At 46.1% G+C, this 24,003-nt stretch overlaps 1 protein-coding gene across 1 annotated transcript; it reads right to left on the reverse strand.

Annotated features, from left to right (window-relative positions):
• Positions 1 to 1,356: 1,356 nt before the first annotated feature.
• LOC136543288 (protein PELPK1-like) lies at positions 1,357 to 6,411 on the reverse strand. Its single transcript, XM_066535774.1, has 3 exons — positions 5,462 to 6,411; positions 5,087 to 5,093; positions 1,357 to 1,832 (listed from the first exon to the last, which is right to left on the reverse strand). The coding sequence occupies exons 1-3, from the start codon at positions 6,032 to 6,034 to the stop codon at positions 1,357 to 1,359; spliced, it is 1,056 nt and encodes a 351-aa protein (XP_066391871.1). The 5' UTR covers positions 6,035 to 6,411.
• Positions 6,412 to 24,003: the final 17,592 nt, after the last annotated feature.

Here is a 24,003-nt window from a genome sequence, read left to right on the forward strand (position 1 = left end):
TAAAAGAGGATGCGCTCTCTCCCAACAAGGAGGATCAATTTCAGAGGACGCCAAGGACTCTCCAATGATTCGAACAACCAACGATCGATTCACCCTATGTTAGCTTTAGACACTCTAAAGCTACATAGAGCACACGCTCGAATACTTAGCACACGCATGAGCTCCCGTCACTCTCGGGCCTTTAGTTCGGAGTCTGACTGACCTCTTGCACCCCCAATCTTTCTCCCTCTCGTTTGTAACACCACAGCAAACTTTGAACACCTGGGCTTAGGAATAAAGTCACCGACCGACTCAAACTGGACATAGGGCACGTTGCCTGAACCAGTATAAACCCTATGTCATTGAGTGCTAGGCCACATCCGATCACAACGTACGATAAAACTACAAATATTTACGTGTTGGTCACTTTCTGCACCGACAATTAGCGCGTCCGTGGGATGGACGCCGTATGTTTCACGCTTTTGGTCATCGGATGGCCCACTTTTCCACCATCTTCGCCATGGCGGGCACAAGCGATACGACTCGCTTCGGCTCACTGGAGTTTCCCGCACTCCCACTTGTTGGCGAGGCCGCACTCCCACCTGGAGTTCCGGCAAACCCTAGCGCGCCTGCGGCCGCCTTCTTCCCCACCCCCTTCCTAGGACGACGACCTTCGCGGCCATCCCGCCTCCTTCCCCACCGCCTGACCAGCCTGCCTCCCCCCTAGCCGGGCCCTTCCATGCCTGCCGGAGTTGGGAAGGAGAGGGGGAGGAACTCACCGGCGTGGCTGGGGGCGCGGGTATGGGGAGGAGCTCGCCGGGGGAGGAGGAGCTCGATGGGACGCGTCCGGCGTCGACCACCTTGTCGTCCTCGCGGGCGCGGGCGCGTGGGAGAGGGAGACGCGTTGGAGGGAGAGGGAGAGGGAGAGAAGACGCACGGGAGGGAGGTCATGCCGTCGCGCGACGTCGCGACGGTCGCGGAATAACTTTTCCATATGCAATGAACGCAAAGTGGCTAAAATTAAACTCGTATACTTACAACAGCACGAAATAGCCGGGGTGATATGTGTACAATGTACAAGTACAAACACTGAAATCAAACGATCAAGTATCAGAATTTTTTTTACTTCAGATAATGCCAAAGTGAACTAGAATTTAGAATGGAGGGAGTATACGTATAAGTATATATACAACAAACATAAAAAGGACTGAAAAAAAAAAGAATTTCTCCAACCAAATCTGCTCATGAGCAGACACCAAGCATACCCAGCAAACACAGGATCGAGAGATCAACTCGATGGACAATCAGACGACAGGCTGGCACTCCACGTCTCTACATAACACAGTTACACATGCATCGCCACGGAAGGATGCTTGGTTATGCCGAAGGAGGTGGCGCCATGAATGGCTTTGGCACGCTCGGGATGGAGGGCATTGGTGGCAGTGTCACTTTAGGCACGGCGGGCATCGGCGGCAGTGTCACCTTGGGCACGGCGGGGACGGCCGGCACCGTGGGCACGGCGGGGATCGGCGGGAGTGTCGCCTTGGGCACGGCGGGGACGGCCGGCATAGGGGGCAGCGCGGCGTTTGGTACTGTGGGCACCGCGGGCATCGGTGGGAGGGTCGCCGTGGGGACCGCCGGCACCGTGGGCATCGGTGGCACGGTGACCCCGGGAAGCGGTGGCAAGGCCGCCGCGGCAGGCACCGCAGGCACGGCGGCAGGAGTGGTTGCCGAAGTCGAGTCGGCAAGGAAGCGTGCAGCATGGCAAGTGCTGCTGCCGTCGAGCATGAGCGCCATGACGAGCGCCGTGGCGAAGAGAGCTGAGGCGGCAGATGCCATGTGCGATCTTGATTCTTGATCGGCCGGTTAATAGTAGGCCGTAGTTGCTAATCGCTAAACTAGCTACAGGAAGGAACTCTGTCTGTTTACTAGCAGTGATGCAAAGGGCATGCGCAATGGAGGTCAATTATAGGCCACGGCCTGTGCAAATTGGTCGTCACCGATGAGCTTTTGAGTTTTGATCACCTTCCGAGCCATACGGTTTTTGTTTAAGAGAGGGTGGTGGATACCGGCCGGTTTGACGATGCTTCTCTGGTAGCTCAGCTTCTTACATGCAGGACACTGACACTAAGCTGTGACGCATATCTGCATATCCGGTTGGTTTCTAAACTATATATCATGACATCAGCAGATTTGTTTTGTAACATTAGGTACAAAAATAGTCAATAATGCAAGTAAACTAGTGAAGGTAGAGCTTGTGTGATTTTAATTCAATTCACAATAATCCATTGCAAAAGAAATTTCACAAAAGCTCCAAGATGCAAACACACATGCCGTCAATTCAATCACTGACGGACATGCATCTAATTTTTTTCGTTGAATAAAGCAAATTGTCGGCCTTCCTTTTAATTTATTTTTTTTTAGTTATACGGATCGGTGCATGTAACTCAATACAATCTTACAGCTAGAGATTTTGAATTTGAATCCTAGTTAGCACAATTAAATAAAAAATACTTGCTGCTTGTTTCAATTCATCGTATGAAGGGAGCCCCTACGTGAGAGGGTGTTAAAATATATAGTGAATTGTTCGTCTCGCTCGTCAGCCTAAGCTTTTGGGTTATACCGGTTAGTGCATAAAACTCAATGCTTTCTAACTTATTTCATTCGTATTTGGAGCCCGATAGAAAGCCTTGCAGAAATAGGCCCTTCGTACGCTGCCAAAGGACATGGTGTTGTAGGTATACACCATGGTGCCATGCTCTTTGGCGTAGTGTTTTGGCAGGCACTCAAACTACGTGACAACTGACAAGGAATGGCTCACGAGTCACGACGGACCACGTCATATGAATTGGGCTAATGTCAATAAGCACGGCGCCGTCGGTATTGGTGCCATGCACGCTTCTCACCAAAAGCGCTAAGGGCTATTACGCCATGCTAGCTAGGGGACTAAAAAGTAACGAACTTCAAAAGCACGTGCCCATCCCCTGCATCCTCTCTTTGAACATGGAACAAGCATTTGCGTGAATGGACACGCTAAGAAACGGCGCACGGCGGACGACGTCATATGCATATAACTTGAAATGTTTTGACTCACTAAAAAATTAAAATACCATATAATTTAGAATATACAGAGAGAGAGTAGAAAACAGTGGTGTTGAAAGAAGTGTCCAGCTCCCACGACAGGCAGAGGAAATAGCCCCTAGGGGCAGCGGATTCAGGAACTTTGCCGAGTGCCAGGGGCACTCGGCGAAGCCTCAAAAACACTCGGCAAACGACATTCGGTAACTGGTTTATCGGCAAACGCTGTTTTGCCAAGTGTTTTTCTTCTGGCACTCGGCGAAGACTTTGCCGAGTGCCCCAAAAACACTCGGCAAACAAAAAAATAAAAAAAGCATCAGCCATCGGAGGAAGAAAGGGCGCCGCCGGATCCGGTCACCCCGCTAGCACCGGCGCTGGCCCGCCACCGGATCCAGCCTCCCCGTGTCGCGCCACCACCGGAGGGAGAGAGAAGAGAGGGTGCCGCCGGAGGAAGAAAGGGCGTCGCCGGATCCGGCCACCCCGCTCGCACCGGCGCTGGCCCACCACCGTCGCTCGTTGGATCCACCAGCGTCCTAGATCCACCGCCGGAGGAAGGAGGCACCACTCTGGATCCGCCACTGGGAGCTCTAGATCCACCGCTGAAGGGCGGCGCTGTGGGGAGGGAGGGGAGGGAGAGAGAGCTGAGGCCGGATCCAGGCTCTGGGCTGCTGGGTCGCTGCTCCTATGGGCCACCGGGGAGGCCGCCGAGGATCCTCCTTGCTAGGGCAACCCGCCGGGGCTCCTCGTCGCGGGGCCGGGGCTCCTCACCAGGGCACTCTCCGCTGGGGCACCTCCTCACCGAGGCTGGGCCTCCTCCTTGCCAGGGTGCCCACCGCCGCTGTGGAGGGAGAGAGGGCGAGCGCCGCCGTTGTGGGGAGGGAGTGGAGGCTGCGCGCCGCTCGGTGTGGGAGAGGAAGTGAGCGCACTCAATCCAGGCCGGAGAGGGAGGAGGGGGCGCCGAAGAGGGAGGAGGGCGGGGCCGCACCGAATCCGGGTCGGAGAGGGAGGAGGGGAGGGCGCCGGAGGAGGAGGGAGAGGGGAGCTGGGAGGGTAGGGAGGGAGGGGCGCGCGGCGTGCGGGGTGACGGAGGGCGCGGTGTGCGGGGTGACCGAGGGGGCGGTGTGCGGCTTTTATTTCCAGGAAAAAAAATTGCCGAGTGTTGTAGATCTAGCACTCGACAAATGTTTTTTTTATTTTTTTTCTTCTCCTTTTTTTCAGAAAAAAGATTTTATATTTCTTTGTCGAGTGTTACAGATCTAGCACTCGACAAAGATTTTTTTATTTTTTTTCTTCTCCTTCTTTTCCAGAAAAAATATTTTATATTTCTTTGCCGAGTGTCGTAGATCTAGCACTCGACAAAGATTTTTTTTTCTTCTCCTTCTTTTCAGAAAAAATATTTTATTTCTTTGCCGAGTGTCGTAGATCTAGCACTCGGCAAAGATTTTTTAATTTTTTTTTCTTCTCTTTCTTTTCCAGAAAAAAATATTTTATTTCTTTGCCGAGTGTTTTTTTGACACTCGGCAAACCTACTCTTTGCCGAGTGTTTTTTTTACACTCGGCAAACCCCCTATTTTGCCGAGTGTTTTTATTGCAGCACTCGGCAAATCACTTATTCGCCGAGTGTCCGAGAGAATATACTCGGCAAATATAAAAACACTCGGCAAAGAGCAGGATTCCGGTAGTGCAGAAAGACATCAGTTAACTCAAGCACACGCACGTGCCTTTTTCAACTTTACAACGGGTAAACACAATCACTATCTATTGAAACTGAGTCAACCTCTAGTTAGTTTCCTATATATGATGATTATACATTTTATTATACTTATAGGCCTTAAATTTGTTTGATTTGATTGAATACAAAATGGGCCAAGCCCAACTAAATCCAACCCATTATTATATAAACATTTTTAGACCAACATCTCTTTCCAAATAAAATACAATTACACATGAACAAACTTTTGGTTTTCTTACTGTTGCGTGGCAAAATTCACTTCATATCAAACTGCCAGTGACAGTGAGATACAGATACTGCCATTCTGCAATTAACAAAGTACCAAAAATAAACTCAAATACATGATACAACACACGGGGTAGCCGAGCACTCCGTACACACGTATACACTTACAAGTTATAATCACTGACCACCAACCAAAAGGAAAAAAAAGATGACAGAAAATGATCTGACAAAATTTAACACAATATATAATTAAAAAAAAGACTCAATACAATATATAGAAGTATACAGAATCACATACATACATAAAAAGGGAACAAATACAACTTGAAAAAAAAGGGGAACAAGTACTCCAAGGAAGTAAATCTGCTCATGAAAGGCAGCACAGCATGCATGCCCAGCGAACACATGCATGCATTGATCGCGAGTGATCAACTATCGAATAAATACTCGATGGACAATGTATCTGACATCGGTGAACTGAATTATGCCGAAGGAGGCGACGCCACGAACGGCATGGGCACAGCCGGCCGGGATGGTGGAGGGCATCGGCGGCAGTGTCAGCTTAGGCACGGCGGCGGGAATCGGCGGCAGCGTCACCTTTGGCACGGTGGCGGGTACAGCCGGCATAGCGATAGGGGGCAGCGCGGCGGTGTTCGGCACTGTAGGCACCGCGGGCACGGTGACCGCGGGGATCTTGGGCAGCGCGGGGATCGGTGGCACGGCGCCCACCGCAGGCACCGCGGGGATCTTGGGCAACGCGGGGATCGGTGGCACGGCGCCCACCGCGGGCACCGTCGGCACGGCGGGCATCGGTGGAAGAGTGGCCGCGGGCACCGTCGGCACGACCGGCGGCTTCGGCACCGCAGGAACGCCCGGGACGGCGGCAGGAGCAGCGGCCGGGGCGGTCGTCGTGTCGGCAAGATGCCGCGCGGCGTGGCACGTGCTACTGCCCTCGAGCATGATGAGCGCCATCATCACGAGTGCCGTGGCGGAGACGAGAGACGAGGCGGCGGAAGCCATGGCTACTAGCTAGCAGAAGTACTGCTGACTCAGGAACTAGCTAGCTAGAAACTGAAGGCTCTTGCTTGCGATGGAGAATGCAAAGACATGCGTGCTTGCCGGGCATTTTATAGCTTCATTTCGATGCTGAGCACGTACTCTTTCGCTAGCCAGTTGGGAAGTTGGGAATTGGGATAGATGGTTGGTGGCCTTCCTTCCAGTGCAAAGCATGGGCAGGGCAGGTGGCTGGCTGCTGTTGGAGGTGTTTGGTTCATTAGCTCACCTTCTTGTAGCTGGAACCACTCTGCATGCATGACGCAAGATATTGGACACTACTCAACTCATGCTGCGTCGTTATGAATCTGCTCTGACCTCTGTGGCTCTGTTTGACAAGTTGATGCAGGCCGGTTTTCTTTTCTCTCAGCAGGTTAATTGTACGACAGCCAAAGACATGTTTGACGGTTCTATTATCTGTGCATGATTTGTGTTTTACGCGTGTGTCTAACTGTCTATATGTAAGGACCATCGACCACGTAACAAGCATGTGTGCTAATCTTGACATGGTTAACCTAAGTATATATTATCATCTGGCAAATTATATTTTACTGTAGTAATCAAGTGGTGCACTACTTGCTTCACCTTCACTGCGGCTAGGAATACACACAGAGAAATCCTAATTAAGATCCATATGCTGAACTAATAGTACATGTCGATATTATGCAAAATCCGAAATGAGTATCTTGCCTTACAAAGAAAAGAAATCCTCATTTAGTGAACACTACCACAATCCTGAATTACCTTGAGAGCCAAGAATTTTCTTGAGTGCCAAAATGAAACCAACAAAGAAAATGTAGTTTCCTTGGCTGTGAACATCGACCTCTAAGGAAATATGTATTTCTTGGATGTTGAAGTAAACCGCCAAGATATCCTCATTTAGTGAACGTGTACGTCGAGTATGTGCATCATTATATGCCCTTAACCAGATACTATATGATAAATAATATATTTTTTGTATTGATTACTAGAGCACAGAGATGCAGAATATGGCACATCAGAGAATAATTGTTGAAGGCTTAACTTTGCATTCTATAAGAATCAGACTTTCGAAGTTGTTTTTTCTTTTCTCATGCATGATAAATAGTTATATAGGCCCCATACATATCTTCAATTTTTTTTAAACAACGGCAAGAGCTTAGTTGTTCATTAAATTCGAAGAAAAAAAATGACCCATATGTACATTTTTTAAAGAAAAGCACAAAAATGAGTGGTTAATATATAATTGGATCAACTTATTCACGTGTTGGGATATAATCTATCGGAAATGAGCATTGTTTCTACTTATATATCTAAATAAGGTGCATCAACTCCATAAGGACAAATAAGTATGCTTGTTTTATTTGCACCAAAGTTCTCTCAGACAATACATGCTTAATAAGTCCATTAAAGGTAGAGACGGATCTGCCACAAAATCTTCTCTGGCAATACTAAAAGTGAAGGATTTAGTGGGGGGAAGGAGATTAATATGATGCCCTAGGAAAACCTTATTTTCTGATATATTATTATTGTTCCCTAGAAGCCTTTCGTTTAGAAGACATATTCATCGACCTCCAGCACGTACTCACAAGTTTAGGGTATATGGAACTTTTGAGCTAACATTCAATATCTTCCAACAATACAATTTCATATATATCTTCTTTGTTTAATTTATGGTCCTTTCATCCATATCCAATTAATTCACCTTCCGGCTGTCCTTTTCAAACAGACAAACACAGATAAAATAAAACCAAATAAAGTCCTCCTTAACTTATTTCCTTTAGATAGTTAAAGTAGTACACAACTCCTGACCTCTGTTTATTACACCAACATCCATATAATATACATATGGACTCCTTTGGACAGCAATTATATATCCTGACTTACCCACTACATCATTAGCTGCTCATCAGTCATGGATGCATGCCTCTTTATTATTTCTAGTATATAACTAGCTAAGCAAGCTATATATATTACTACAAGATCGAGTAAATTAAGTTATTCATTACCTCGGAGGCAAGACATATACATCACCTCGAAACCTCAGCACACGTACATACTCATCATCGCTTTTACACTCTCACTGCTGCTAGCTGCTGCCTAGATCATCATGCCTTTGCATACTGCAGATCCGTTAGTTACGCAGCCGGAGCGACGTCATAGTCATCATCGTCATCGTCGCCGGTGCCGCGGCAGCCCCTGAGGTTGCCCTCCATGGGCAATGCCCACACAAGGCGATCGCAGTACTGATCGTCAGACCTGGCCATAACCGCCATGCCTACTTCTCACCCCCCTCGACCTAGCTAGCTATTAGCTCGAGCAAGAAGAAGCTAGAGTGGTCAGTGACGAGTGAGCTAGCAGTACTGTGGAGCTAGTAGCTTACTAGTGTGTAAGCTCAGAAGCTCTAGCTAGCTAGCTAGCTACTTGCTTGCTTGGTTGTTGGAGGAGGGTTGGCAAGCAGGTGGGTATTTATAGCCATTGTCGCCGAGGTCTCTCCTTGGCGTCCGTGCGCCACGTTGCAGATCGGAGCGAGAGGTCCAGATCGAGCTAGCGCCTCTTCGCAGAGAGCAGGGCTTCATGGCTAGCTAGCTCGGTTAATCGCCAGGAGGAATCACCGGCCGGCCGGCAAGTGGAGAAAAGATCTCACAGTATCTGGGAAGATGGACGAAAGATGAAGACACCATGACATTACTGGTGCAGCATTGCAAAAGGCACCGCAAACAGATCTCATCTCTCTGTAAAGCCAGAGGAGCACAGATACCCATACATCCCGGCTCTCCCTTGCTTTTCAGTTTTTTTCCAAGGACACATGCACAGCGATGTCCGGTTGGGCCACCTCGACATCTGACGTGGCTTCACGGCGTCGGATTTTCTGTGCCAATATAGCGAGTTACAGTAGTAGTACCATTATATGTTAACAAAAAAAAAAAAAACCGGTTGCGTGAGTGTCCAGGTCGCCTATTCTTTTTCAACAGTTCAGGGGCATATGCATGTGCATTGTTGGTACGCTGGCTCCTCGGTACGTGGACGTACTTAGTTGACACTTGACAGTGACCTAGTTAACAGCTGACAGATCTCGAAAAGTTTAAGAATCACTTGGCCATTGTCACCTAGTATAGTCTTATTATCTTGTGAGTAAATCAAATGTTACACAGTCAAACAATGTGCATGTGAGAGTGTTTGCACGTAAGTGCCCACACATGTCTTCTAGCTAATTCCATAAGTTATCTTATTTCCTTATCAAATCATTTATGAAAGGCTAAAACAGGACCGCTAAACTCAGAGCCTATTTGATGCATATGGCTAATTGTTGTCAGCTAATGTTTAAAATAACTAGCCCATGCAAACAAAGGGCTAATAGGTGGGTTAATTTTTTAGCCAACTCTCCAATTTTGGCTAAGTTTTAGTTCTAGCTAAAAACCATTCATACCTTATTCAAACAGGCCCAAACAGGTCCTTAGCCTGAGTGTTTCTTCACCCTCCTCACACAAGAATGCTTTCATCCCCTTCTTCCCCCTTCCATTGTCCACAATATATTCATCGTCACCCTGAGAGGACGTTAGGGTTTGTCTTTGGGGGTTTGAACTCGGACTAGCTTTCCTTTAATCCTTGGTCATAGATAGAAGGTTGGGGAGGAAGGCTGGCTCAACAACTGACGAATGGTGGGTAGAACAGCAAGATGGTGACGTTGGTGCTGCTTGGTCCTTAACGACATAGGGTAGCCATTTGGGGGGTCTAAGAACGAGGTGATTCACCCCGCCGAGCCAGTACAGGGCAAGAGTGGTGACGGATCTGGTGGGTGGTAGAAATCAAGCATCAGCGTCGCTCACGGAACAATAGATGGTGACATAGGTTCAGTGGTGAAGCCAGCTCAAAACTAACCCTGGTGCACTCTCTATCAAAAATCAAGGAATCTATACAATTACAAAGGAAATACATGGAAAAGATGAGGTAGACATTAGTAATTTTTGGTTTTACCGTGGTGCACGTGCACCAGGGAAAGCCAACGTGGCTTCGCCCCTGCATAGGTTGGTCAGGGTGGTAATGCATGACCACTACGGTTGACGGCATAGAGGCAAGAGTAGTAGCGATTAAGTGGCCCACTCATGTGGAGGGTGGTACATTGGAATGATGGATGGACGTTGATCACTACCGGAAACGTCAAATTTGCCGAGTGTTTTTGTGTTTGCCGAGTGTATTCTCTCGGACACTCGGCAAACAAGTTCTTTGCCGAGTGCTGCCATAAAAACACTCGGCAAAAAAAAAACACTCGGTAAAGAGGTGGTTTGCTGAGTGTCAAAAAAAACACTCGGCAAAGATGGGGTTTGCTGAGTGTTTTTTTTACACTCGGCAAAGGAAAAAATATTTTTTCTGGGAAAGAAAGAGAAGAAAAAAATGAAAACAAAATCTTTGCCGAGTGCCCAGATCTAGGACACTCGGCAAAGTAAAAAAATATTTTTTCTGGGAAAGAAAGAGAACAAAAAAATGAAAAAAAAATCTTTGCCGAGTGCCCAGATCTAGGACACTCGGCAAAGTAAAAAAATATTTTTTTCTGGGAAAGAAAGAGAAGAAAAAAAATTAAAAAAAATTTTGCCGAGTGCCCAGATCTGAGACACTCGGCAAACGAAAAAAAATCTTTTCTTAACCCCAGCGGACGCGCACGCGGTCTCCCTGCACGCTCCCCTTCTCCCTGCGCTGCGTCCGCATGCCCCCTCCCCTTCTCCGCACACGGGCACGCGCCGCCCCCTCTCCGCGCACGCGCACACACCGCCCCCTCCTCCCTCTCGGCCCCGGCGCGGCCCCGCCCTCCCCTCCTCCCTCTCCGGCGCCGGCGCGGCCTGCCCTCCCCTCCTCCCTCGCCAGCGCGGCCCACCCTCCCCTCCTCCCTCACCGGCGCGGTCCGCCCTCCCCTCCTCCCTCGCCGGCGCACCTCCCTCCCTCGTCCACCGCCTCCACCAGATCCGGCCTCGGCGCGGGCGGATCCGGCGACGGTGGTGCACGGGGAGGCCGGATCCGGCCCCGGCGCGGCCGCCCCCTCCTCTCCCTCTCTTACCACCGCCGGTGCCCCTCCCCCTCCTCTTCCTCCTCTCTCTTCCCCGACGGCGGATCCGGCGCGGCCGCCCCCTCCTCTCTCTTCCCCGCCGGCGGATCCAACACGGCCACCCCCTCCTCTCCCTCTCTTCCCACCGCCGGCGCCCCTCTATCTCCTCTCTCTTCCCCGACGGCGGATCCGGCGTGGCTGCCCCTCCTCTCCCTCTCTTCCCACCGCCAGCGCCCTCTCCCTCCTCTCTCTTCCCCGGCGGCGGATCCGGCGCGGCCGTCCCCTCCTCTCTCTTCCCACCGCCGGCGCCCCTCCCCCTCCTCTCCCTCCTCTCTTCTTCCCCGGCGGCGGATCCAGCCCGGCCGCCCCCTCCTCTCCCTCTCTTCCCTGGATCCGGCGGCCACGCCCTCCTCTCCCTCTCTTCCTTGGCGGGCGGGTGGTGGCGTGGTGGTGGTGGGCGGTGGTGGCGTGGTGGTGGTGGCCGGCGGTGGCGTGGTGGTGGTGGGCGGTGGTGGTTCGTGGCGGCGGCCGTGAAGCCGGGGAGCGGAGGCGAGACGTAGGGGAAGGGCGCCGCTGAGGAGACCGACGGCGGCTGGCGGAGACCGGCCGGTGGTGGCTTTTTTTTATTTTTCGAAAAAATGTTTGTGGTGGCTTTTTTTCGAAAAAAATATTTGCCGAGTGTATTTTGGGCACTCGGCGAAGTCTTTGCCAAGTGTCCGACAAAAAGCACTCGGCAAAGTCTGTTTGCCGATAAAAATTCACCGAGTGTCATTTGCCGAGTGTCACACTCGGTAAACCCTTTGCCGAGTGTTTTTTTTAGGCTTTGCCGAGTGCCAGATCTCCTGATTCCCGTAGTGGATATGGAGTAACACCGGGCGACATGAGAATTGGATTACAAAAATGACACCAGGCGTGACAGCCCCGCGTGGTGGAGCGGCGCGGTGCACGTTCCGTCCTCAGCCCCGCGTGCACGCCGCCGCGCCATGGTGGACATCCAAGGACAGGACGGGACCGGGACCCCAACAAGGATGTGTGAGTGTGACCATTGTGCATGCCAACCCAGCAAGCGTACTGTTATATCACCAACTTCTTTTATATCACCGACACAAAGCTCACCGACGGGGCATGATCATAAAGCACCACACAAGCATCTATGCAATTATACACGAAGCAAACAATAGAAATAAATTAGAACAATACATCAAACATAATATACAATAGGTAAAAAGGTTTTAGAGATGTTCTAAATGTTACTACGAACACACAGACGCGAAAACCACTCTTCAGTTCGCTAGGACTTAGAGTTGCGTCTGGTGCCGGACGTCTGAGCGCTAGTGCCTCTTTATTTAATAGCCAAGTAAAATCAAGATTATGGTTATTCAACTTTGCGCTGAGCTAGTCGTTTGAACACATCATGAAGCAAAGTCAAGGTAGCAATGAGGCCTTCGGCCTTACTACGACACCTCCTCTTATCTTTCCACAGCTAACGCCCTTAGTAAGGATTTGATTTTTCTTAAAAACAGTTTATGTTTCAATTTCTCGAACATTTATCTAGTAGGGTTCTTTTTTTTTGGAAAATCATTTGCCTAGCTGCTTTTGGAGTTGCTTTTCCTGAGAAAACAAGTGAAACAATATAAGAAACCAAGTTCTCATTGAGAAACATCTAGTTTCCATGGGTAAATGGAGAGAACGAGCGAGATTGACACCGGCAGAGTGGGTAACAGGAAGCTGTTGCCCCCAACCAGAAAAAAAAAACGTCTCTTGAGAAGCAGGGAAGCAGCCCAAAGCCCCAAACTCGTTCAGTAGGTGATCCGGGAACGGCCCACTGGATTCTACCACAGCCCACCCTAATCTAACACCGGCATACGTGCTAGGTTTTCTTGGTATATACTCTGACGAAGCGAAGTCTTTGTGAATTTGTTTATTTTTTCCTCTAAAAAATTTTGTGAATTTATTTAAATAATATAAAAAATTAATTGGAGATGCGAGGAGTTGAACCCTCTACCTCTAGAAAGCTATTCATAGTGTTCTACCAATTAAGCTACATCCCTAATCTATATTTTTAAGCATTAGAGCTATGTTTTATTTTTTATCTTTTTTATAAATATAAAAGATTAATTGGAGATGCGAGGAGTTGGATCTCGTACATTATAACTATTTTATTTTTTTTATCTTTTATAAATATTAAAAGATTAATTAGAGATGCGAGGAATTGAACCCCATGCCACTAGAAACTACATCCCTAGTTTGTATTTTTTGCATTATAACTATTTTTTTTAATAAATATAAAAGATTAATTAGAGAAGCGAGGAGTTGAACCCCGTACATTATAACTATTTTATTTAGTTTATCTTTTTATAAATATTAAAAGATTAATTGGAGGTGCGAGGAGTTGAACCTTTTTATAAATATAAATTAAACATAAAAAGTTAATTGGAGATGCGAGGAGTTGAACCCCGTACCTCTAAAAAGCTATTCATAGTGCTCTACCGATTGAGCTACATCCCCAATTTGTATTTTTAAGCATTATAGCTATTTTTAATTTTTTTAATCTTTTTTATAAATATAAAAGATTAATTGGAGATGCAAAGCGTTGAACCTCATACATTATAACTATTTTATTTATTTTATCTTTTTATAAATATTAAAAGATTAATTGGAGGTGCGAGGAGTTGAACCTTTTTTACAAATATAAATTAAACATAAAAAGTTAACTGGAGATGCAAGGAGTTGAACCCCGTGCCTCTAGAAAGCTATTTATAGTGCTCTACCAAATGGGCTACATCCCCAATTTGGATTTTTAAGCATTATAGCTATTTTTAATTTTTTAAAACTTTTTTATAAATATAAAAAATTAATTAGAGATGCGAGGAGTTTAATCCCGTACATTATAACTATTTTAAGTTTTTTATATTTTTAAAAATATTAAAAGATTAGTTGGAGATGCGAGGAATTGAACCCGTACCTCTAGAAACTAGATCCCCAATTTGTATTTTTAGCATTATAACTATTTTAATTATTTTAATCTTTTTTTTATAAATATAAAAGATTAATTGGAGCTGCGAGGAGTTGAACCCCATACATTATAACTATTTTATTTATTTTATCTTTTTATAAGTATTAAAAGATTAATTAGAGACACGAGGAGTTGAACCTTTTTTATAAATATAATTAAACATATAAAGTTAATTGGACATGCGAGGAGTAGAACCCTGTACCTCTAGAAAGTATTCATAGTGCTCTACCAATTGAGTTACATCCCCAATTTGATTTTTTAGCATTATAGCTATTTTAAAGATTTTATTTTTTTGAACTTTTATTAGAAAAGAATATATATGTATTGCTACGGTTGAATATTAAACCACTATAGCTATTTTAGAATATTTTATTTTTAAAAATTTTATTAGAAAAATGTATATACGTTGCTACGGTTGAATATTAAATTCCACCACATTTGAAGAACCATAAGTGATAAGTATCTAATTCTAATCTCTCATCCGAATTGGTGAGAACTTGGCTTTCCAATTTAGGTGCTACCTTTTCCTCTGAAGTTAGATTTTCTTTTATTTTAAGTTATTACAATATTTTATTTAAACTAAAACATTATAGGCTAGAACATTTCTCTCATGAAATCAGTATGTTTTCTCTTATGATTTTCGTTCAAAGACATTATAGTTTTTCTGTTTTTGAGGATATTTCTTTTGTCTAACATGAAACACGATTTTTGCGTGACAGTACGAGCAAATATGTTTTCTAGGATTCAAACTAAATTGTATAGATTTTTGAGAATTTGAACCTACATCCTCTTCCTTCGTGTGAGCCTTCCTTACCGTTCTACTACATAGCTGCTATTGTTGGTAGCAACATAAGAACCATTTCTTTTAAACTTTTAATGGAAAAAACTTTTAGTGGCAGTTTTCTTAAGCTAACTACTCCTAGAAATAATTTTAGAGGTGGTTTTCATAAGTAACTGCCTATGAAAGTCGTTCAAAAAATTCTTTTAAAACATATATGAAAATTGTAAGGAATATTTTGGCCCCTAAATAATTTCAAATAAAAACCTTCAAGTGCAAAGATGTGGATCTCATCGAACTCTATAATTTTGGTATACAGTCAATTTATATCTAACTTCATATGAAAATGTTATAAATTTATATACACGTCCTGTAGAAATAGATTTCTAGTGACGATCGTTTTAAGACAACCACCTCAAGAAAAATAAGGCCTTTTCCGATGGCAATTCTCTTAACCAGCAACCTCCTCTAGAAATACCAATTTCAAGTGGAGGATGGTTCATGGGTTGTAGACTTGTAGGCAGTCAACTCCTGTGGCTTATAGCACAAGCAGAACCAATTATGAACCTCCAGCAAAAAGCTTAGAGGTGCACGTAAAAATGATTTTTTTTGTAATTTAGTGCATATTTTATGCACAAGTGTCATGAGGTGGATTTTGGTTCATCTCCCTTTTTAGTTGGCGCATTTTGGAAGGCGAAAAGAGCCAGCACCGTGGGTCTTAATTTGTCACAATGTCTGGAAATGCACACGTACTACTACTAGAAAACGGAGATTCCATGAGAGTAAAAGAAAATAAGAAATAAACACCACGAAAGTATAAATACCTTCATGAAAACAATGCATGACATTCAGCCGTCATGTAATAACCCTCACGAATCAAACGCCAGGGAAATCACATTTTTGTGGAGGTTGACCGCCACAAACCTTTTTCATCATGGTGCCCTCCATAAAAATTAGGGCATCGTTAGGTTTGTGGAAACATTATTTTCATGGCAGTGTTATCTCCACAAAAATAATTTGTGTGAGTTAAAAACCATCATGAAAATTCATTTGTACCACCATGGAAATATTTTCATGAGAGTACATAACAATACCACAAGGGTCACATAATTTTCATGAGGAAAGAAGATCGTCATGAAAAAGTATCTAGCCCACATGAAAATGAAGTTTGGGCCCATGGTTCCAGGCATAATGATTCAACTTGCAAATTCACAAAACCGAGTTATTAACTAAACAATAAGGCTAAATCTCATTTAAGCACATCCACGAATGATCACCCAACTTTTACATTAAAATATTTTAATAAAGATAATGTAATTTGTACAAATCTACACCTACACTAAGTCATAAGCATGGGCATTCACTCAAAGTGGCGAACAATGCCCTGGATAAACAACCAAGTGCATACAAACCTACCCTCACATTCTTTAACTATATCTGACATAACCAAAGTAGACTCTGTATCCGTATTCACTACCGGACACAGGCTCTTTGCCGAGTGCCTGTGACACTCGGCAAATCCCCATATACACTCGGCAAATCCTTTGCCGAGTGTAACCCTCGGCAAAGCCGGTGACGGCAAATGCCTCTTTGCCGAGTGTCTTTTGTCGGGCACTCGGCAAAGGCTTTGCCGAGTGCCCGTAAACCACTCGACAAAGAAAAGTTGCCTGACGGCACCAATTGACGTTGACGGTCGCTTTGCCGAGCGCCTCACGGGGGGCACTCGGCAAAGCCCGCCCTCTTTGCCGAGTGTCAATCCCACTACACTCGGCAAAGGTGGCCGCTTTGCTGAGTGCCTAATTGGCGGCACTCGGCAAAGGCAGGGAGGCTTTGCCGAGTGCCTTACATGTGGCACTCGGCAAAGGCAGGGACTTTGCCGAGTGTCTCACTTGTGGCACTCGGCAAAGCCTCCCTACCTTTGCCGAGTGCAATGGTCATAGCACTCGATAAAGCCTCCCAGCTTTGCCGAGTGTCTTGGTGATTGCACTCGGCATAGCTAGGAAATTTGTTTTTTTTTTGTTGCATTTTTTTGTTTATTGCATCCACACATACATATATCACACAACCATCACATATATATCACATATCACACAACAATCATATATATCACACAGCCATCACATATAATCTATAACCATGACAAATATCATCACAAGTTGTCCACAAGTATCACATAGTCCACAAATATCATCCAAGTGCCGCCACAAGTGCCACCATTCACAAATAAGCATCACAAGCACAAGTCCATCTACCTCTATTGTTGACGGCCACTCCACCGATCCCGCTGCGACGGAGGTGTGCCCTGAGCTGTAGGTGTGCCATGAACATCATTCGACGCCGCCGATTGCCCCTGCACAAAAGAGAAGTGATTGCATGTGTGAGACAAGATTTAAGGTAGGTTCTAAAAACTTGAAAAAAAGCAACATATTAGTGTCAGTTCAAAATTTCGGCAGCACCTCCCCTGCACGGTGAGGTATCCAAAACCTACAACAAAACAACGGTACGATGACCGACAACCACATATGCATATTCACATATCATGGTACATTTGTCTCAACATATTTGGATTCACATTCATATATCCATATCCACATCTAGATTTAGATTTAAGGTAGAGAAACTCATAGGAGTGACAGCAGGATCATTTGGTGGAGTGAATATCATCGGTGGTGGAACATAGCCTGAGTGAGCTCCAAGACCTTGAATATACTGAAACATCTGCTCCATCCTCTATCGATCCTCCTCAGCCCTCGCCTCAGCCTCCTCCCGTCGCCTCCTCTCTTCCGCCACCTCGGCCTACAATATTTCACCCCAATGATACAACGCAAAGCAAAGGTATGTAAAAATCAATGAACGACGAATAAAACAGAAATAACCTTGAGTGCCTGCACCATGTGCTATGTACAGTCCGGCCATGTGCGTATGGCCGGGCTCGAGCTCGTGCTCCTTGCTGGAATCTCGGAGAGAGACCTAGTACAGGCCGGGTCAATTGCGCCATCGCCAATCCAGTACTACCCGTGCTTCTTCCCTCCTCCCAACCTCATGACGACTTCTCCATCAAGGTCCTCGAAGGTGGGATCGTACTCTGGCCCATGGACCTCCCTTGCCATCACTGTGTACTCAGTGAGGCGGGTGTGGACGAACGAGTTGCTGTATGCCTCGGGCGGGTCCTCTGGGTTGTAGTGGACGTCGGACGTCGCCTTGCCCTTGTGGGCCATTACCCACGCCTCGAACTGGGAGATGGGCGCGCCACCATGTGACGCCGACTACGAAAGAAACAATAGGATGATTAGAAATTTGCATAGTTGAGCTTTAGAATAAAGAAATGGATTCAGCGTACCCATTTAGCTGCGTAGGCCGGGAGGCAAAGGTTGCCTTGATGGTGTGGTGCACCAGGCATCATCAAACGCTGCTCCTAGCAAGCGTTGTGCGTCTCCCACCACTAGAGGCTACACCACTTGTCCACCATTGCCTCCCAGCAGTTTTCGTGCCCAGTGCACCACCATGGAACCACCTACATGACATCAAGTATATTTAATCTTAGAAAAAATCAGTATTAATCTTATATATTTACCTTCATGTATTGTTCCTTGGTCAGCGTCTCCTTTCTTGCCTCTTTTTTTGTGGCCTTCCTAAACTCGAAGGTCGCGTTGTATGTCACGACAGCTTGGAGGCGCGCCTCATAGTGCATGTCACCCACGAGTTTGTGACAAGATTTGTTAGCCGCCACCATCGCTGCCACCTCCCATCCCGGCTCGCCTATGAAGAAATCCTATATGTAGACGCAATGTATCCTATCATTATTTGAAGAATGTCCAATGAATGCGATGAATTGAGCAGTGTAGTGAGACGAAGACTTACCCACAGCTCCGTAATCACCCGCTCTGCCTTGTGGCCTTAAATCCTGCCATCTCGATCATATGCATCTGCGTAGACGACATAGTGGGCAAACGTCTAGGCCGGCTGCCGCACTCCGGCAAAGTCAACAAAGCCAGGGAAGTGTGTCTTGCACAAAAGACCAAGAACGCCATTGGTATGGCGTCCATGACCACCTGCACCCACAATCACGAAACCCCTGCCCAAGTGATCAAGAAAAATTATTAGTTTCAACTTTCAACATAACAAATGAGAAAATAGTGACAGCATGTAAAGTTACTTACTTTGAACCACCGGGTCGAACCATCAGGCATCTCTCAAGAGGTATCGGTCACTTCGAGAGTTGCGAGGGACCTCACTGATAGAGTTTAGCTATGCCAGAGGAAGAGGAGCCCCTACCGCTACACCACAGGAAGAGGAACCCCCCGCCGCCTCCTTAGCCTCGTCCTCCTCCTCCACCTCCTCCTCGTCCTCCACCGCCTCCTCATGCTCCTCGGACACCTCCTCCTCCTCGTCCTCCACTGCCTCCTCGTGCTCCTTGAGCACCTCCTCCTCCTTAGACTCCTCCACCTCCTCCTCCTGCCTCTATGGCGGAGGAGCCTGATGACCCCTGTGTTTCCTTGGCGGTGGTGGAGGAGCTACCTCCTCCACCCTCTTGTATTTCGACTTTACTTTCCTTAAACCCCTTAAGAGACCCCCGCCGCCTGGCATCTTTGTTCAATCACCTGCAATTACAAAGAGATACAAAATGAATAAAACATAATTAGAAAGAGATGTAAAATAAATAAGACGTATTGCAAAATGAACAAAACATAATTAGAAGGTAACATAATATTACATGTCTTAGAAATAATCATCATGATCGGTATTAGCTGGATCATAAGTCTCATCATCACTATCATGCATGTCTACATCGATGTTGATATCATGACCATCCGGAGGAGCAATGTTGCCATCACTATCATTGCCTAATTCTAATCGCCGAAGTAATTCTAAGTCCTTCACATTTTGAACCTCATCCCCATCGTCCTCATCATCAACCCTTTCATTGTCTATTTCCATTCTAATCAGATCGGTTATGTCTATCACAAAGCTCCCTCGTAGCCCCACTTCTTGAAAGAACTCTCCATCATATGTGTTTGGGTCAAAGTTATAATCTTCATTGTTTGGGACAGGTAGTTTACTATGTGGTGATACCTTGTTTACAACATCCCAACCCTTAAGATGCGGGTTGTCTTGGCACACCCATGGGAGATAATAAACTTGTGTGGCCTGTTGAGTCACGATATAGACATCGTCTCCTGGGTACTTGGAATCCTGTCGAATTTCAACTAGCCCAAGATTAGGGGTCCGTCTTATTTTTTTAGGATCAAACCAATGGCATTTAAATATTACAGGATTAAGAGGTTTGCGGCCATGAAACGTGAGTTCGTATATTTCTTCAACTCTTCCATAATAATTGAGCCCACCAAGGGTGGGCGTGAAAACTCTGGTATTTGTGGTTCTTCGATTGGGCCGACTCTGCTCGTGTCTTGTTGTGTGAAAACGATATCCATTCACGTCATAACCGGTAAATGACATGACCCTAAAAGCACAGCCACCGGCAACCTGACTCAACTCGGCGCTCATAGATGCATTGGTTTGGCCCTGCAAGCTCAAGCAGGATAGTTCATTATATCATTCGCACGTACGAGCAACTTGTAATGTCAAACTAAGTACGAGCTAAATTAGATCGTACCTTGCGTTTGAACCAAGAAATGAAATAGGGTTTTCCATTTCCCGCACCCCGTTTAAGAAGGGTGTGAAATTCCCGCGGGGTAGGCGCCCTTGATCGATGCCAGAATTCATGAGTAAATTCTCTATACCGACGAGAAACAGGGGGGTTGGATGCAGAATAGAGACTAGTCGAGAACAAGTTTGTTGAAAATAGTGACTTACCCCATGTACGGCTCCACTTCTTCGAGGTTGGTCAGTACATATAGCATGATAGTGTGCCACTCTTCATGACTCAAGGTCTTGAGGGTCTTACCACTTGCACTTTCGAGTTGCCCTCAGAAAAGGCTGAGGTTCGATTCATTTTCCCCAGCATTGTAACTAGGGGGTGGATTATGCACGCTAGAAAGGTTGTCACCATAGTATGTTGTTGTGAAGTTTAACACCTCCTCTAGAATCGATGCCTCTGTGATGAAAGCTTCAATCTTGCATTTATTTCTACATTTCTTTCGAACAACCTTTAGGGTTCTCTCAATTGAATAGCACCAACGGCCCTGCACAGGCCCCCTCATTTGTGCCTCATACAGGAGGTGCAAAATCAAATGCTGCATCGGATTGAAGAAGCCTGGTGGAAAGATCTTCTCCAGCTTACAGAGCAACACATGTGCCATTTTTTTCATGTCTGCAACCACGGCCCGAGATAACTCCTTAGCACAAAGCTGGCAGAAGAAATAGCTAAACTCTGCCAGCACTTGCCAGACATGATCTAGGACATAGCCTCGAACCATCACCGGAAGAAGCCAGTCAAGCCATATGTGGTAGTCATGACTCTTGAGCCCATTGATTCGTATAGTAGATAAGTTCACTCCCCTCCTCAGATTCGCTGCATACCCATCAGGGAACATTAACATTTGGAACCATTCTAGTACTTCCCTCCTTTGGGGCCTGCTTAACGTGAATTCGGCCTTAGACCTAGTCCATTTCTTGCCATTTCTAGGAGACTGCATCTCTTGCTTTGGTCTATCGCATAACGTTGCCAGATCCACTCTAGCCTTAACGTTGTCCTTTGACTTATCAGTGTCCATGATTGTTCCTCAAAGTGCCTCGGTGATATTCTTTTCAGTGTGCATTACATCAATGTTATGTGGAAGAAGAAGGTCATCAAAATAGGGGAGCCTCTCCAAGCCCGACTTGTGAGTCCATGCATGTTGCTCGCCATAACCCACAAAACCACCTTCTACTTCATTAACCTCGAGAGCATCTATCTGAGCACAGACCGCAACACCTGTCATCATCACCGGTGGAGGGTCTGTAACTTTGAGGCCTTTTGTAAAGTTCTTGGTGTCTTGTCTGAATGCATGGTCAAGAGGGAGGAATTGTCGATGTTTGTTAAACGAGGAATAATTGCCACCCTTCTTCAACCAAATAAACTTCAGAGCTGTCTTACATACTGGGCATGGGAACTTGCCATGAACACACCAGCCACAGAATATTCCATATGCTAGGAAGTCATGCAGGGAGTAGTGGTACCAAACATGCATCTTGAAGCTTCTCTTTGTAGCTCGGTCGTATGTCCATACCCCTTCGTCCCAAGCATTGAGCAATTCATCAATCACATGCTCCATGAACACACCTATACTATTCCCCAGGTGTTTAGGAATTATCAATGACAAGAATATGTTCTGCCGTTGAAAGATGACGCCGGGGGGGGGGGAGATTGAGCGGGATAACGAACACAGGCCAACAAGTGTATGGGGCAGCCATCATTCCATAAGGATTGGACCCATCTGTTGCCAGTGCAACATAGACATTACGGGCCTCTAGAGCTTTCTCATGATGAATGTCATCAAAATGTTTCCATGATTCACCATCGGAAGGATGTACCATCTTATCTGGATTGTATCGATGTCCATTTTTGTGCCATGTCATCTGTTTCGCGGACTCCTCGATCATGTATAGCCGTTGGATCCTCGGTACGAACGGAAGGTACCGTAGGATTTTCACAGGGATGTCAAGCTACCTCTTGAGACCATCGCCATAGTCTACCTCAAGGAACCTAGAGGATTTACACTTTGGACAGTGCTTAGCTTCCGCGTGTTCGTTCCTAAATAAGATGCACCTCTTTGGACAAACATGTATCTGCTCATATGGCATCTGTTGACACCATTTTTTTGCACGTGTTAAAATGTTCGGAGTGGACTAATCGGCAAGGGGAAAGTTACTGTATACTTTGATAGCCGATGAAAGCCAGCTTGTAAAGATGGTTGCCGATAGCTGGTGATGCCGATAAAGGGAGGCTTGAAGACTACTGCCGATGAAACAGGGAGTATGCCGATGAAGGGAGATTTGAGGACTACTGCCGATGAAACAAGGAGTATGCTGATGGGGGAAGACCTGAGGACTATTGCCGATGAGACAGGGGGTATGCCGATGGGAGGAAGGACAGTGAGATTTCCATCATAATTAAGGCGGACAGGGAAATAGATAGGAGTTGATTTCTTTTTCTATATTTGTTAGAGTATGATTCATGTAAGAGTCACGTGTTTCCTTAGATATGGGCTTGGTGTCCTAGTTGTGTTTGGTTGTGTTTCTTTAGATCAGGGTATAAATATGGAGTGAGGGGCAATGTAAATAGATATATCAATCAATATCAAAACCAATTTTTACTCCTATTTGCATCTACTTACTTTTCAGCGACTTTGTCAATTTGCATTATTTTCTCTTTACGAGTTCTCATTGATTCGGTGAGCTGCATCGCTTCAGTGCGACCTTCGGCGATCCTCGAGTTCCGCATGAGTACCTCTTGGCCGTGACTTCCGGGCGTATCGCTGTTGTCAGGACCAAAGTGCTCGTATCTTCATCCTTGTCGATTAACAGGTCAAATCGACTGGCACGCCTTGGATATCGATTCGGGTATTAGCCCTTTGTGTTTACAGATCCACTTTTGCATCAACACATCTTTTGGCACGCCCGGTGGGACCAATCAATCCGATCAATATGTTCAATTCCGAGATCGATGCGGGGAACATTATCGCGGTATCAGAAGAAGATCTTAAGGAAGAACAGAAGCAGGCTATGGAAAAGGCCGTAGAAGAATACAGGCAGCTTTGTCTGAAATCGTTTAGCCTGAACAAGAGTGGACAAGTTATCCAGAAGCAAGATTTGCCATTGCCTCGGCAGGTTACCTTTGATTCCAACCCTGGTAAACTTCAAGAGATGGTTAATTCTACAGTAAATCATGCTTTGATTAATCATTCCAATGTGTTGTCCAATACTATTCATAATGCTGTGGTTCGAACTCTCAAAGAAGGACAAGCGTCACCGCATTATGTTGGGCCTGCCTATCACCAACCAGAGCCGGCATCTGTCAATACTCCATCGGCTCCCTCGGCCATTATGGGTACAGAAGTTACTTCTTCTCCAGTATCGGCAGGCTTACCTAATATTCAATCTATACCGGTACGATCAAATCCGGTACTACCAGGAGGACGAATTCAGCTTAGTACGGATCTATCGGCATCAGCTATGTCGGC

Source organism: Miscanthus floridulus, chromosome 3 (genome assembly GCF_019320115.1).
Source record: "Miscanthus floridulus cultivar M001 chromosome 3, ASM1932011v1, whole genome shotgun sequence".
In the NCBI taxonomy this organism is placed as follows: domain Eukaryota; kingdom Viridiplantae; phylum Streptophyta; class Magnoliopsida; order Poales; family Poaceae; genus Miscanthus; species Miscanthus floridulus.

What these genes read in the sequence shown, in the direction of transcription:
- LOC136543288 (XM_066535774.1), bottom strand. Translation starts at nt 6,034, where the DNA reads ATGGCTTCCGCCGCCTCGTCTCTCGTCTCCGCCACGGCACTCGTGATG.